The sequence below is a fragment of the Cicer arietinum genome, chromosome 4, assembly GCF_000331145.2.
Source record: "Cicer arietinum cultivar CDC Frontier isolate Library 1 chromosome 4, Cicar.CDCFrontier_v2.0, whole genome shotgun sequence".
Taxonomy (NCBI): domain Eukaryota; kingdom Viridiplantae; phylum Streptophyta; class Magnoliopsida; order Fabales; family Fabaceae; genus Cicer; species Cicer arietinum.
The window spans coordinates 17,332,617-17,349,729 of NC_021163.2; the positions used below are offsets into that span (position 1 = coordinate 17,332,617).

At 34.1% G+C, this 17,113-nt stretch overlaps 2 protein-coding genes across 2 annotated transcripts; one reads left to right on the forward strand and one right to left on the reverse strand.

Annotated features, from left to right (window-relative positions):
• Window positions 1-441: 441 nt before the first annotated feature.
• Window positions 442-3,193, reverse strand: LOC101513599 (SNW/SKI-interacting protein A-like). Its single transcript, XM_073367577.1, is given in 2 exon segments — window positions 442-2,747; window positions 2,750-3,193. Coding segments are annotated over 2 exon segments (1,890 nt in total). The 5' UTR covers window positions 2,888-3,193; the 3' UTR covers window positions 442-995.
• A 3,434-nt stretch (window positions 3,194-6,627) lies between these two features.
• LOC101513271 (dolichyl-diphosphooligosaccharide--protein glycosyltransferase subunit STT3A) lies at window positions 6,628-16,712 on the forward strand. Its single transcript, XM_004497171.4, has 23 exons — window positions 6,628-6,832; window positions 7,516-7,578; window positions 8,368-8,423; window positions 8,549-8,620; window positions 8,725-8,830; window positions 8,927-8,977; window positions 9,280-9,375; window positions 9,829-9,888; window positions 9,978-10,091; window positions 10,481-10,567; window positions 11,930-12,033; window positions 12,126-12,221; window positions 12,490-12,610; window positions 12,696-12,776; window positions 12,868-12,999; window positions 13,099-13,326; window positions 13,721-13,864; window positions 14,643-14,829; window positions 14,906-15,003; window positions 15,139-15,218; window positions 15,304-15,391; window positions 16,235-16,324; window positions 16,428-16,712. The coding sequence occupies exons 1-23, from the start codon at window positions 6,722-6,724 to the stop codon at window positions 16,482-16,484; spliced, it is 2,322 nt and encodes a 773-aa protein (XP_004497228.1). The 5' UTR covers window positions 6,628-6,721; the 3' UTR covers window positions 16,485-16,712.
• The last annotated feature ends 401 nt before the right edge of the window (window positions 16,713-17,113 follow it).

Genomic DNA, 17,113 nt, shown 5'->3' on the forward strand with positions numbered 1-17,113 from the left:
TAACAGTGTGACAGACAGGAGGAGGGAATAATAAATACACTTCTAATTCAGAACAAGGGTGTTCACTTTATATTTTCCTAACTTGTAGCCAATGGGTGTATCCGTAATCATCATTGATCACTTCGCAATATGAACGTGTGACTGAGTTCTAAAACAAACGATGAGATGAGTAGTTTAAGCTATGAACATAATATTGTTCCATACTTCCAGGCAAACCACCACCTACTAGAAATAATATCATCCACTTTTTTGGCCTTTATATGCTTTACTATGCAGGAAACAACCAACACATAGTTTTATCAAATAATACACATCCACTTAAATTATTAGATCGGGTATAAATCACTAAAACACTATTTTACATCACAATTGACAATTTCTCCTTCGATAATATAGTTCAAACAGCAATAATAACCAGGCAAATGCATTCGTATCCGATAATGAAAAAACAACTCATTGAGTACATAAATTTGAAGCTAATCAATTACAATTCATTCTAATAGAGAGCCATCAGAACCATAACTTGGGAACAGAAAGACTAGACAGCAGTTCCACTCTAGTCTCTGCAGCTGTAATATTAGTACACCGTCAATTACCAGTACCATAATTGGACAAACTACTAGTGATCAATATCCTCAGTACCTAACATAATAGCCCTTCAATGGCATACATCCAACAACAATAGCAGCAAGCAAATGTATTATCTGGTAATCAGTTATTAAAAGCCTCGATAACTCATTGAGTACATTTTAAACTACCAGTTACATTGCATTAAAAAAACATTGCACATCACTCAATATAACTCCATGGAAAGATAAATACCTTAAACTCATGTGAAGTTTTAAAACAAAATACAAGTTCATTTCACCACCTATAATGATCCCTAGGGGAGGGTGACAAAAAGTAAGTACAAACTGAACCACATTATCCTTACCATCCACATCAAAGCATACCAACCTAAGCACGATAACAATAAGTCATTAGCCCTGATCTGCTTAACGCCCTCTTTCGAATCCAATGCGAGTCCTGCCAGAACCTCCATCCGAACTATCCCGCATTGAAGATCCGGCACTAGCTCTCATAGTCCCTCCCCCACCTACATTTTCCATGGCCTTCTTACCCTTCTTAACCTCGGTCAAGAACTGATCAAGACCAAATGGATCAGCTTCTTCACTCTCAAACTCAACGGGCCTATCCCTCGGACCTGACCTTTCGGAAACCCCTGCAAATCCTTTGTCAGGCTTAAAGCGTTCAGTCTTCATAATCTTCTCCAGCTGCTCATCTGCACCTCCATAAGCCTCGTTATCAAGATCCTTCTTCGGCCTGTACAAGGTGGAAAGTGTTGGCTGTGCAGTGAACAAGCCTTTGTCATACACATTATACTGGTCATCAGTGGCAAATCCAGAAGACATTCCTTTATCCTGGTTGAATAGTCTTTCATCATACATGACCTCTGTCCCTTGCTTAGTAGAAGCCAAACCAAGAGCAACTTTCTCACTTATATCACGATCCCTATCTCTAGTAATCTTGCTCTTCTTTCCCATGGCAGCATCCTTAGCCTCTAACCTCCTCTCCCTCTCTCTCTCCTTTCGCCTTTCCTCACGAATCTTCTCACGTTGCAACCGCTCCTCTCTTTCTTCCCTACTCTCCTTCGGAAAATTCTTTTCCCTTTCCCTTTCCCTATTATCCCTTTCCCTATCTCTATGCTCATAATCAACTCTCCTATCCCTCGTATCCCTATGCTCATAATCAACTCTCATATCACCATCATCTACACCACTCCTGTCAGATGCAACCGGAAAAGCAGCAGCCGGAGGGGGCACGCCAATTCTCTCCGACCGCGCTTTCTGAGCCAAAGCCCTCAGCTCCTGTTCCTTCCTTTCCTTCTCCTTCAAAAGCATCTCCTTCTGAACCTTAGACCTCATAGCAACAGCTTCTCTAGCTTTCTGCTCCGCGACATACAAAGCCTCTGAAAGCTTGGCGAAATTGTCATTAATCTGAACCTCCTGAAGACCTCTCCCATCAGCAGCTAGACGCTTGTCAAGAGGAATTGTGTAACCCTTAGGATTCTTCCAATTTGAAATACAAGGAGGTATCTTCCAATCCTGTTGATCTTTCACAGTAACAGGCCTAGGAGGGGAATGCATCACTGGCACCGGGGGCGAACCGGAAGCCTTGGGAACACGCTTGTGCTTGAATTTTGGAGGCTCAAGTGGATCCACAGGCATCTCAACCATCCTAATAACCCTCTCCCTCGCACCGGAATTGAATGCCGCATTCTGTTGTGAAGGTTTATACTTTATATACTTCGCATCAGAAGAATGTTTGGGAACGTTTTTGGGTTGTGCTGCGCTGAGTCTCACGTTAACTATCTTCTCAAGTGCGGCTTTAGTTTCCTGCGTAATTTCATCGATCTCTTGTTGAGCATCGTCATCGTCAACATCCTCGTCATCATCTTCATCGTTTTTCAGAATCTTCGGGATCAAGTCTTTCTGCTGTGTGTAAACGATTTTCTTAGCGTTCTCGTTTTGTTTCACTATGGCATCGTAAGCGACGTTTCCGTGAGCGTCGACAGTTACTGGAAGAATCTTTGAACCTGGCTTTGAGGACTTGTTTCTTCCCATATCCAGTGGGTATTGTGCTACGTGGATCTCCGGGAAAGCTCCACCTTCGCCGAAATCCTCTACTTTTCGAGGGACGAAACCGGAACGCTTTAGATACGGTGGCACCGCCTTTGGCTTGACCGCAGCGGATTTTTCCTCTTCGTAGAGGATTTTTCCTCTTCTGAAGCGGTGAATCGTTGTTTGAACCATGGATCGTTGCTGTGATCGTAATAAGTTGTTGAGGATGATTTCGGTTGAGGAAGAAGCTCCTTCAGAGCCGCCATGGTTTTGAAGCGAAATGAATTTCAAAATCGAAAACGAAACCCTAATATCAAGATCAAGATCGACGTGACTGAGGGGAGATTTGACTTTGTTTTGATCGGAGAACGACGAATTTCAACCACAACAGGGGCGGAACCCTAATTCCGATATCGAAATTCGAATAAGCTTTGTGGATAGGAAAGAAAGGAGAAAACCCACTTTTTTGACAATGAATGAGAAAACCCTAGACCGGGGAAAAAGTGCGAAGCTGGATAATAAACGATGCGGGGGAACGATTGTGTCTATGCGGCTAAAGTCTCGTTTGGATGAGATACTAGGCTTAGCGGCGGCTGAGGTTTTTTTTTTTTAACGGTTAAGGTTATATTGGTAATTACAAAAAAACAATGATTTTGATATTTAATAATTTATAAATTATTTTTTAAAATTTAAGAAAAATAAAAATAGTTTTATGTTTGTTTCTTATAGTTACAACATTTTTTCAAAAAAATTTGGTTATAATTTTTAGAATTACTAAAAATAGTTTTTAGATTCTCGTAAATGAGATTAAAATAACTCATATTAAAACTCGAGTGGATGATAAATAATAACAAAAACAACTGATTAACAATAGAAAGAATTAGAAACGAGGTTTTAATTTTTTTATGGTTGGTTCATTTTTAAGAGTGAGAGAAGAAAGCAAAATCTCTTCATTCCTCTTGAACTACACCACTTCCTCTCTTTTTAACTAAACACAACTCAATTCTCCTTTCCACTTTCCTTCCTATTAAATTCATCTGATGTATTGAACCAAATACTCTAATTTGATTAAGTTGTTTTATTTGTAACAAGAGAATAAATATAATTAAAAATAAAATAAATGTTGATTTATATATATTGTTATTGTAAAAAAACTTATAATATCACTCATTCACAGCGGTTAGATAAGAAATATTTAATCTATATTATGTATAAAATCATAAAATAAATAATTATAATATGCTGTATACAATGACTGTGTTTTAACTCTAAAATCAAAGATATTACAAGGATAATATTTAATAGGCAGTCCAACAAATGCACGGGCAGTAGCATTAGATGGTCGCTTAATAAAAATAAATTTTTAGTAGTAGTGAAATGAAGTAAATATATCTCCCCAAATGCAACGTGCATTTATTTATTTGAGGAGGAATATGCATTGACCATTACTTATTTCACTCTCCTTCCTCTTCCCATTCATCACAATCAATTAGTGTATCCACACAAATTTGATAACCACCTCCCATTCATCCCTTTATAGTTGTCTACAATGAGGAATATTCAGAATCTCATTAGCATACTTGACTGAGAAAGTATCCAATATTAATCACTTTTTCCAGGTTATATTACATGCATCAGTGCAAACATTCACATATAAGAGAAGAGCAAAATGAGTTGAAGGTGTGTCAATTTTATGATTGATATCACAGTGTATCCATGGAGCATTGCAAATATGGATTGAGGAATCACCTTTTATTTTTTAATGATATAATTCTTCAAACACCGTTCAAGATAATGAGATACTACGTCATTCATCGCTTGATTTATGTCATATAAAAACGCTAAAAAAATACTCACTTAAATAATAATTAGTTTAAAAACACGAGTTACCATATAATGTGGTTGATTAAGAATTTTAAATTTTTTTTACCAACAATGGAAAATACAGTCATGAAGGTTTAGAAAAACACATAATTCATACTCCTTCTTCTTCTTTGTGTGATGTTTATCCCAATTGAGCCACATAATTCTTTATTAAAATTATTCTTCACTCCTCACAAAAGGAACTTGGTAGTGATATTATGAATATAACTTTCTCATGTTAAATCTTATATGACATGATCCAAATTTATTCATGAAACTTGATAGGGATATTATGTATATAACTCTCTCATGTTAAATCTTATATGACATTATCCAAAATTATTCATGTCTGTTAATAATTTACACATTTAATTTATTAAAATAACATAGAAATTACTTCTACATAACATATACAATTATCAATCCATCAAATTAACATCACACTTAATGTGGATTTTTCTGGTTTTTGTCTAAAATTATTGTATTTTGCTTGCTAGCTCGTATCTAATAATATTGTGAGTGTTAACACATTCTTTGTACTGTGTCCCTCAAGGATCATGCAGGGAGATAACAAGGAAAGTGATAAAGAGATTGACTCATAATATAACACTAACATGATAACAAGGAAAGTGATAAAGAGATTGACCCATAATATAACACTAACATTTTTCATTAAAAAGATCGAATGCTCATGTACACAAATATATTCTACAAGCATATAGAGAATCAATGTAGGTTTGAAAGTCCGAATATTTTTTTACGTGATTGACTATCTTAACTAGGAGAAAAAAAAACATTTAAGCAAAAATTAAGACAATGAACCACACTTTTAATTTTGAACTTAGAATATTTCGATTGCTTTACGAAGTAACACTCCTTCAACTATAAGTTTTTTAACTCTTCTAAAAAGTGTTAACTACATAATGTATTTTTTATGACTTACATAATAAGTAAAGATAGAAGTAAAATTGTAAAGTAAAATAATAAATTGCACGAAAATTGACATGTTTGATTAATAGAGAAAAATATATACATTCAAAATATATATCAATATTTTTTTACAAAAATACCTGTATTTAATTCTCACTGAAAAACTAATTTTTTTTTATTTATAATATCAATACTTATAGTGGTGAATAATGAACACACAACCGTTTTTTTTAATACCTGTGATAGAGGGAGTATTGCACGACAACATGATTTAGAAATTCTTATATTGCACTAGCGTGTAGCGGATAATGACGTATTTATCTGTTTATTTTTATTGATAAAATGTAATAGAAGTTACACATTTTATCTTTAAATTCTAATTCAACGGACAAAAAAATTAATATTATTAGGTTGAATTTATTGTCTAAAAAAAGTTAATATTATTAAGTTAAACTTCTTGTCCGAAACTTCATAATTATATGTAAATTTATATTTAATCATTTTTTCTAAAAAAAAAAGAAGTTACATATTTTTATATAATAATTTTAAAAAGTTCAACTATTTAATTTATAAAGAATAAATAGTTTAAATTAATGATAAAATTAGAGTAAAATATGTTGCATTAAAGTTAGTCTTTTTTTATTATACAGATGTAAATATTTGAAAAATTTCAAGTTTAAATTAGTGATAAAATCATAGTAAAATATATTGCACCAAAACTTAGTATTTTTTATTATATAGATAAAAATATGAGAAAATTTTAGTTATTTAAATATGTTAAAAAAGTTAAATTGTACATAAACTAGTTTAAATAAAGAGTAAAATTATATTAAAAAAATTGATAAAAACTTAATGTTGGTTTTATTTTTAGTACAGACCTACATATATACAATAATACAAATCTAAAAATGTAAAATCAAGTCCGAAGACTAAAAATGTAAAATCAATGTTGTCCGAAGACTAAAAACTACAAAGAGAGTCCACACACCCTCCACAGCCAATCACACGACTCAGCTACATCAATATTAGCAGACAACACAACATAGATTTGCCACGTAAGAAAAAGAAAGGATAGTTTAGTCATCAAGTACAAAATATAGACCCATTATTGTCTTTTCAAACAAGCGTTGCACGTTCTTTCATCCGTAGGCTAACACAACCCTCCCTTGTTTCTCCCATCTTGGCTCCTGCAACGACTTCTCTACTATAAACCCCAGTCAGTCCGAAACACAGTCTCTCCCTCTATCCTCTCTCTCCTCTCTCCACTCTCTCTCTCTCTCTCTCTCTCGAGCTCAATTTGGCCGTCAATGGCGGCCACCGAGGCTCAATCCTCCCTCCGGCACGCATTTGGTAATGTTCTCGCGTTCTTCATCCTGATCCTGATCGGTGTTCTCGCCTTCTCGATCCGTCTCTTCTCCGTAAGCATTTCTCCATTTCGTATACTTTTAGATCTGGTTATCTGCACCTTGTTTCCATTAAGATTGTATGCTTCTGAATTCAACGCCACGGTTAACCGATCAATTGAACCGTTTCGTTATTGATAAACATTAACAACTTGCAGTTTATGGTTCATTTTGTATTTTTGCTAAACGATAGTTGAATCTCAGTAACTGTTTATAATTTTTTTCTTACTTGAAAATGTTGACTCTAGTGGCGTCAATGTAAATATTCAGACTGAATTAATGAAATGCAAAGTATGATAAGACGAACTTCATGATATATGATATCATTTATAATTTACACGCACTTGAAATATATTTTGTGGTTAATAGTATTATAATTAGATGATAAATTGAAGCCTTACTATTAGTTGAAGTTCTAATTTGTTTAATTATTCTTTGTTATAATTTATTTTCTCTGGTTATGCTTCCAAAAGCTCGAGTCATCTATGATATTCATGTTTCTGAATTATTGTGTAAAAATGGTGACGGTGTAGACATTTCTGTTAATTCAAAACGGTGTGAAATTATGTGTTTCTGATAAAGTTTTGAGATCATGATGTTCTTTTTCAGACGTCTCTGGCATAATAGTAGTTTATTGAATCTGCTTGTTTCTGGAGTTATTCTAGCAGTTCATCATATTTTGTATGCATTGTATACAGGTTATAAAGTACGAGAGCGTTATTCATGAATTCGATCCTTATTTCAACTACAGAGTCACTCAGGTAAGCATTATTTGGAATGAAACTGTTCTGCACCTGTTACTCCATTTTCTTCAGGACTGAGGTTCTCATGACGGTTAATAGCTGGAATTTTCCATCATTCTTTGTAATATCTGTTCAAATTGTACTTTGTTTTTCTCAATACAATAAAGAGTCTGATAGGACATCTGAGACTCTAATTTCAGAACCTTCCACTCCCTTCTCACTAATCTTCTCTACCATCGCGATACCCGTTTTGAGAGTTGTCTCCCTAGACCGCCTCATTTGGATCCTGACTGTTATGACCTCAAACCCATTGTTTGGATTTTGTTCATTCTTCTTCATCTTGCTAGGACATGTAAGTTTGTACTACCTTCCTCTCTTGTAACACTGCCTTTGTAACTTACCTGGAATCTTCTAATTAGAGCCATGGAAAGTGACTCTCAATCTGCATCAGTCTTCTTGGCACCAAGAATGAAACCATAACAGAGCCACTCCTTCCATTCTCATAAATGCCCACTGCAGTTTGTCTGAGCAATGAGTTTTCTGCTCCTCGAAAAACCTTTCTGCTTTAACGATCCACTCAATAGGGTCCTCTCCCACAAGTTCTGACAGCCCTTCATTCACAAACCAATTGTATGATTCTTCCATCTTCTGCATCTGTTACTGCATTTTATCCAGGACTAAGGTTCTCTTGATGGCTAAAAACTTTCGTCTTTCTATAATTCTATAGAATATTTGTTCAACTATACTTTGTTTTTCTCAATACAATAAAGAGTCACTAAAGATGATAAACATATTTGTTTGTTTCAGTTTTTGACCAAGAATGGGATATATGATTTCTGGAACTGGTTTGATGACCGAACTTGGTAAGTACCCAATGTTTGGATTGAAACACGCTATCTTCTATATACTATATGTAGTTTAATGAATCAGGTTATTAGTAAATGTTACTGGATGTAATGTAATGTCTTTGTTACCTTTCTGTTTCAAGGTATCCCCTTGGTCGTGTGATCGGTGGGACCGTCTATCCTGGTTTGACCTTGACAGCAGGCACCTTGTGGTGGTAGGTATTTGAAACACACAGTTGGAGTTGTTGGCCGTCATATGCTATGATGTTTCTATTGACTAAATGCTGATAAGAAATATTCATTCAAACAATTCTGTCAGGATATTGAATTCCTTGAACATACCTCTGTCGGTTGAAACTGTTTGTGTATTTACTGCTCCTATATTCTCAGCCTTTGCTTCATGGGCAACTTATCTACTGACAAAGGTTTGACCATGCCAAAACAACATATTATTATTATTATTATAGATTTTTGCTTTTTTATGTGTTTTGTAATTTGATGCATCTGCTTTCTTTTTGTAGGAGGTTAAAGGTGCTGGGGCTGGCTTGACAGCAGCAGTTCTTTTGGCTATGGTGATTTTCTAAAAAATCTGTGTTTCATTCATCCAATTTTCTTACTGATTATAAACCTCACATTGATGGTTGTAATGAACTATTGATCAAAATTATTGGTTGAACAATTCAGCATTCTATATTTGAATGTTTAACCAATCAATATTTAATATAAGTATCTGATTGATTAACAGCCTTGTTGATGTGTAGATTTGTAAGTCTATGACTATAACGACTATTGGTAGTTGTTTCTCTCATCTGTATTGTTTTGGTTGCTGAGTCCTTACTTCCCTCGCTTGTAATTGGTCCAAAATCTTATGCAGGTCCCGTCATACATATCTCGATCAGTGGCTGGAAGCTATGATAATGAAGCTGTTGCCATATTTGCTTTGATCTTCACTTTCTATCTCTATATTAAGGTGCTCAGCCAAGCAACTTTACTTCCTAATGAACATAAAGGCATTGGTTTCTTGTAAAGTTGTAGGGAATTATTAGAACAATAATGTTATGAAGTATGATAAAAGTTTTTGTGATGCGAAGTTGAGCACGACAAGACAGAATGCATAACAGTATGTGGGTGGAACAAAGAAAAAAGTTTTGAAAATAACTGCACATTGTACACCCCACTTACATGCATCAACCAATCATATTCATTCATGCAACTTTTACGATATAGTCTTCGTACAAATTACAAAACAACATTTTCCTCATTACAGACAATGGGTAATGGGTTATTATCATTGTCCAATAATGTGATTTGAATATTTTGTCTGAACTGCTTGTTCTGTATGTCTCTTTCGATAGAAATCACTTAAGCTTTTCTTTATTCTCTCTCAATTAAGCTTCTGACTTCATATTTACATGTCATGTAGACATTGAATACAGGGTCCCTCTTTTATGCCACATTGAATTCAATAGCATACTTCTACATGGTAAGTTTTTATGACATTGCTTATTTTTTTTACAAATTGAATTGTTGACCTTTGCCTCTTATTTATGTTATTTGATTCTTGTCTTGCAGGTTTGCTCATGGGGAGGGTACACTTTTATCATTAACCTTATTCCAATACATGTGCTATTGTGCATAGTAACTGGCCGCTATTCTTCTCGACTTTATATTGCGTATGCACCTCTTGTAAGTATTTGTTTCAATAGTATGGATATAAATGTTTTCCTTTACTAAAGTGGAGAGTAGAAATGCATGTTATTTTTACTTGTGCTTGCTAAAGTAAACTGTAATCGAGGGAGTTTTGCAAAAGTCTAACGAATTAATAAATTGTTCTAGCATGAGGTCGAACTAATAGGGTGATGCAGAATTTAGTACGAACTCTGCGTTTTACTAAATTTGAGAATGAGTCATTCATTTGGTTATATGTTGACTGCTTAATGTGACTTCATTGCATTTTATATACAATTACAACCCAGAATTGTTATCTGACTGGATATGGATTTTATATTTTAAAACTATCGTTGGTTCATATTATCTTGTTCCTAGCTCACAATATTATGATTTTATCAATGCAGGTTGTATTGGGCACACTATTGGCCGCATTGGTGCCTGTTGTTGGATTTAACGCTGTAATGACGTCAGAGCACTTTGCATCATTTCTGGTGAGTTTCCTTAGTCTTTGGACAAAGTTGAACTTGCCTCGACTCATAGAAAAGTGGCTCTCTTGGTCGTCCATCTGAACCCTGACTCCATGAGTGTGTTTTATTCTAACATTATTAACAACTACTTTTTTTGTGAATGCATGATTAGGTGAATATTCTATGTTATTTTTTTATTTCTATATAGAGATTAGACAAATCAGCTTACAAACTTGGAAGAGTTGATAGCTTTGTCGAGATAACTATAAAAATTTACTTCTATGATACGGTTAACTTTTAAAACTTTTTTACATAAACAATTGCTTTTTCTACAAGGTTGAGGTGGATACATGGATCAAGTGATGTCATTCTGTTTTTTTGAGACCCAGTCATTCTGTTTTTCCTAAAACCAAATTTGTGTGATTTCTTAATTCCTTCTTTTATATTTTTCTTGCCCTTCATCTCTACCTTTGCTTATTTGGAAGACCTCCATACGTTGGATGATCAACTCCACACATGACCAAACCATCTTAGGGCACATTCTGTCATTCACTCTAACTTTCTTTCTATCACGATCATATTCTTTATTGTATATAACCACTTATCTACCATTACATTATTATTATTATTATTATTATTATTATTATTATTATTATTATTATTATTATTATTTTCTCAGCACTTAATTCTGTGTTCTTGTTGGCACTTCATCACCCAACTTTCAGTGACACAATTGTTGGTTTTGGGGTGTTTGTAAAGGTCTTTGAGCTTCAGAAGTACCTTCTGATGAGAAATAATGCTGAAGCATTTCTCCATTTTGTCAACCTAGCGTTAATCCTATGATTTACATCTCCTTTTAATATACAATTTTTTGAGGTAAAACTTATCAAAAGAAAGAATTCGAACAATATTCCCAGTCCTTAAATTTGACAGACTTCCTAATGGCCTTGCACTAATTAAAAAATATTTGTTTTTGACTATTTGAAGAATCCATACTCACTTGGTAGGTGAAAACTTAAACTGCTTGTAGATACTACAGAACGTTTGTAGTTGAACTAGTTGAACTTTCAAAGTGTATTGGCAAGAGTTGAAAAGTTGAGAAAAACAAATTTAATAGTGGTGAAATATTTTCCACAATGGTAACCCATCAAGTAGAGACAACGATGTCCTCCTAGTGGAAAAAATCTTGGTTGTTTCGTTAATTATATCCACTTGTTAACTTTGTTAATCACTACTTAAGCAAATCTCATGCAAGCTTTGAAATCTAATTATTATGTGCATGACCTAAACTATGAAGTATCAATCAATCATTTTGTTTGTATTTCCCCTTCTCTTTATATCTGTCCAATCAATTTCTTTGAAACATTAGCTCGTTTTCTTGTGCAGGTTTTCATTCTCATCCATGTGGTGGCTCTTGTATACTATATTAAAGGAATACTGTCACCAAAAATGTTCAAAGTAGCTGTGACACTAGTTGTTTCTAGCGGCCTGTGGGTGTCCCTTTGATTGGCTTATTAACTATTGAAAACATCACCGGTGGGGAGTGAAACTAATCTTTGTCATTTTCTTGTTTATTTTGCAGGGCAGTAGGTTTGGCAATGATAGCAGTACTTGTTGCAATGGTAGCTTCGAGCCCAACAATGGGATGGAGTGGAAGAAGTTTAAGTCTATTAGATCCGTCAGTGCTGTGTTTGACCTTTTAATTATTCAAACTTTCATAAGAAACAATTTATTTTATAGTTAAATAGGCACATGTCACCTAAAAGGCCATTTTTCTGTTTGAGGTGCTTATTGGTTCTTCAATTTCATTGTAACTGTGAAACTATGAAATTACTAAATATGATAGCTTGAAGAAGTGTCTTTGTATTTATCTTTATGTCATTATGCAAAATATTTTCTCAGTATGAGTTGGCTCCAATCCTAAATACTTGTTTGTGGTGTTTCAGTACTTATGCAAGCAAATACATACCAATCATTGCTAGCGTTAGTGAGCATCAGCCGCCTACTTGGCCTTCTTACTTTATGGACATTAATGTCTTGGCATTCTTAGTTCCAGCTGGCATTATTGTGAGTTCCCTTTATACAAAAATCTTTTGTTTGATTTTCTCATTTTTCTATCTTAACTAAGTTATGTTGCTGCTTACTGCTGCAGGCATGCTTTTCACCTCTATCTGATGCAAGCTCTTTTGTGATACTTTATATTGTTACATCGGTATATTTTTCAGGTGTCATGGTAAGAAATTCTTGGGACTGTAGTTTTTCAACTTATAAATTTACTTTTTATTATCTTAATTTATTGAGTACCTAGTCTTATCAAATATCAGGTTCGCCTGATGCTTGTACTTGCTCCAGCGGCTTGCATCTTATCTGGGATTGCTCTTTCTCAAGCATTTGATGTTTTCACTAGATCAATTAAGCTTCAGCTACCCAGTCTATCAGTTGATTCCCATGTTGATGTAAGCATTTTTTCTTTAATTGTCATCAAATTTGGATTTTTTTTTCTTCTAGTCATTCCATAAGTTTTCCTTGTTCAAATTGTGCTTTTGATTATCAAGGCTGGAAATGCCAGTTCCGAAAGTGTTGTGCCAAATGATACGGTGAAGACTGATAAAATCGAGGACACACCTAAGGAGCGGACCTCAAAGAAGAGCAAGAAGAAGGAAAAGGAACCTGTGGAAAAGCCTCCTAGCAAGTCACAAATTAAGAAAAAGCTTTTGGTTTTACCTTTGGAAACATCCATCATTGCTATTATCTTACTTGTGTTGCTGGGTGCCTTCTATGTGGTAATTTCTAAAACATCTCATCATTCATTTGAAGTTGACTATATATTTGAACCATTATATTTTCAGATGATCTATTATTTTTTTTGTACATGTTTTTTGTTTTCCCCACTAGGAATTTATTTAATTATTCTTTTTTATTTTACTTAAGATACTTATATATTTCATAATTATTACATTACAAATTTACTTTCACTTTTAGATAAACTCCTTGTTGGTAGTTAAAACTGTGCTGGTTAGTACACAATTAGGAATATGGCATCGTCTTTTATTGATCTTTTGTTATTGTCTTTCTGAACAACAATGCACCCTTCATGCTCCACTGTATGTCAATAAAAGAAAAAATTCTTGATGTTCACACTTCACAGTGACCTCATTATCTTGATCTCTCCTGTAGGTTCACAGTGTATGGGCAGCAGCAGAAGCTTATTCAGCCCCTTCTATCGTTCTAACATCACATTCAAATGATGGACTACATGTTTTTGATGATTTTAGAGAGGCTTATGCTTGGTTGAGTCATAACACAGAAGTAGATGACAAAGTAAGTTTCATGGCATTTCCATTTTTTTCTGCTGAAACATTTGAATTTGCTTCTATACGAACTTTTTAATCTGTTTTATAACACTTTGGAATGAACTATCAGTATCTGAAAAGTTCAACGTACTGATTATTATTGATCTTCTATCTAAAAAAGATTGTGTGAAATAAGGTCTGGTTAACTTGCATGATTTCCCGTATTGTGTACTAATCTTGAAATTCATGTTTTAAAGTTGAATAAGTTTTCTGCATGATTTCCTTTATTCTGTACTAATCTTGAAATTCAAGTTTTAAAATTGAAAAGTTTTCTGTAATGTACATTTAAATGTAATGTGATAGGTGATGCCACTGTAGGTTGAGCTAGTTGGGACATAATTCATAGCTTCCAATATATATTTGGTCCCATGAACATTTTGCTTCCTTTCTCATTTTTTCAGTAGATTGTTGGAGAGTAGAAGTTAATAACCATTATATTTAATTTGAATCATCAGTGCTACATTCTTTGTGTGTCATAGTTATGAGAAAATTATAATTTATGAACCCCGGGGAAGATACTTCCTAGGTAGGAAGCATATTAACCCCTTAATGTTCAGTAATATTTTACATTGTTTAATGTTGAACTTCAATCCATGATATATTTGAGCACTCAAGTCAAGTGGATAGTGTCCTGAAATTATAAAGGTTTATGGCTTAAAATTGTAATCCTCCCTAAGATTAATTCCCTACCTCCAATTAAAAGAAAAGGAGAAGTTAAATTTTACTGCTCATAAAATTTCTTGTAGGTGGCATCTTGGTGGGATTACGGATATCAAACAACTGCAATGGCTAACCGAACTGTCATCGTTGACAATAATACCTGGAATAACACACATATTGCTACTGTTGGTACTGCCATGTCTTCTCCAGAAAAGGCAGCCTGGGAAATTTTCAACTCTTTGGATGTCAAATATGTTCTTGTAGTCTTTGGAGGTCAGCTTCTTCTTTTTTACATATTCAGCTTATCAAAATTATTCTGTTCTGACTTCTTCTTTATTCTTATGATTAGGATTGGTTGGATATCCCAGTGACGATATTAATAAATTCCTGTGGATGGTTCGTATTGGAGGGGGTGTATTTCCTCACATAAAGGAACCTGATTACTTAGTAAGTCCTATATGCAATTTGGGTTGTTTAATCTGGGCATTGATATATTAATTTGTAAATCAGGCGATACTATAGCTTCTTTCAATATTTACTCACCTTATAATGTTAACCCCTTTTTTTCAACTTCTTCAAAAGAGGGATGGTCAATATCGAATTGATTCTATGGCCACACCAACAATGCTTAACTGCCTCATGTATAAACTTTCATATTACAGGTCAGTTTCATTGTAAAATCGTCTGTCTGAATTTTTTTTGTTTTAACTGTTAGGCTGCTAACTTCTCTACTTTGCTTTGCTACAGATTTGTGGAGACAGATGGTAAAGCTTTTGATAGAGTGAGGCGGACGGAGATTGGGAAGAAATATTTCAAACTTACGCATTTTGAAGAGGTTAGATTATTTTCTTTTAGTTTTATATTTGATGCAACCCATTCTTACAAAACCGACTTATAAGGTGAGGGGTGCAAAGTACCTATCTTTACAAATTCGTTGCAGGCCGTATCTTTATTTTATGAGAGACATGAGTTTTTTTTCCAATCGTCTGCTGCTCTGTTTTAGGAATTTTGTCTTGCTCTGTGTATTTCATATATGAGTATGATACTGAAATTAAACTTGGTCTGTGGCAAGACAAAATCACATGCTGAACTAATCGTGGTATTTAATCTACAACATATCTGTTACCATGTGTTTAGCTTAGGATAGTGATTTTGTGTTGTTCCTTGATAGTCCACCAGTATATGCTGGTGCTACTATATTTTAATGTTATATTTATACAAGCAATTTACCTTTATAAGTTTTGAAGAGTCTGTTCTATTATCTCTTGATGATAAAAGATCCTCACTCATTGATAATCTTCTTAATTTGACTTTTTAAGGCTATATTTTGGTCTGTACTTGATTGACAATACTCCTCTTGGCTCCTTGAGTACTACATAAACACCAACTGAGGATTTGGTCTCAACGGTCAAATAATGAGACAAGCATTATTGCTATCTATCTAGTTTAGTTCTTGCCACTGGGAAATTGCAAGACAACACAAACTGTAGATTCCAGATATAATTATCCTAGAAATTTGTGCCATTCTGTATATGTTGCCCCTATTTTTGTTGAGACTTGTTGGCTTAGTGAGAAAGTCTAATAGATAATTAATCATAGCAGCAACCAGTCTTTCGATTTTTCTTTGTGGTGTCTGTTCTGGTTTTCTGATGTAAGTCATGGTTTTTAATGCATTCAGGTGTTCACAACTCACCATTGGATGGTGCGGATATACAAATTGAAACCTCCAAAGAACAGGATCCGTGGAAAGATTAAAAAATCAAAAGCTGTACGTATATAATTCTTTTCATTGCCTTAGATTCTGGTTTTTTATATTTGATTGGAAATAACTTAAGCTGCCCATAACTGGTCTCTTGTCTTATGTTTGGCAGAAAGCAAGCTCAAAACCTGCCTCGAAAAGGAAAGAACTAAAAAGGAACCCTTTTTAGTTTAGTTTTCTGTTTCTTTATCAGTAGGTAAGCATATTTATTAGTTCGCACTTCATGTACACATGTATACAACTAATAGAAAGGCCATGGAAAGATTTTGCCGGCATTGTTAGTTACTCTGAGTTTTGAATGATCAAACAATTTTTGGTATTACATGTTTTTTGACTGAATGGTGGAGATCTCATTTTTAGGATTAAGAAATCCCAGACCAAAATTATTTCTTTGATATTTTTTGGACATCTACTTGGCATTTATCTATTATTATTAGGATTCAAAATACAAAAATCTGAATTAGTTTTAAAAGATCATATAACGTAATAACTATAGTCCTTCAAGGTTAAATAATATAAAGGATATTTAGTGTTCCCTGTGAAATAGATTAATAAATCTCGATGTTTGATAAGATTAGTTTAGAGTTTGCTTGATTCAATTAGTTAGTTTCACTTGGTTAGTGATTAATATGATTCTGAGTTTTCTCTCGAACTTCAAGCTCTCAGCTTCTTTTTTCTTCATTTTCACATCCTCTTATTTCCAACATCATATCTTTTACCTTCTGTCACAAAAAAAAAGCCACCTTCCATTACCATGGTAAAGCCACCTTCCGTTGTCACTGGTTTGGCAATTTGTTT

Coding starts and splice junctions, on each gene's coding strand:
- LOC101513271 (XM_004497171.4), top strand. CDS start 6,722: ATGGCGGCCACCGAGGCTCAATCCTCCCTCCGGCACGCATTTGGTAAT. Junction 8,424..8,548: donor TGGTTTGATGACCGAACTTG/GTAAGTACCCAA, acceptor TTCTGTTTCAAG/GTATCCCCTTGGTCGTGTGA. Junction 8,831..8,926: donor CAACTTATCTACTGACAAAG/GTTTGACCATGC, acceptor TTCTTTTTGTAG/GAGGTTAAAGGTGCTGGGGC.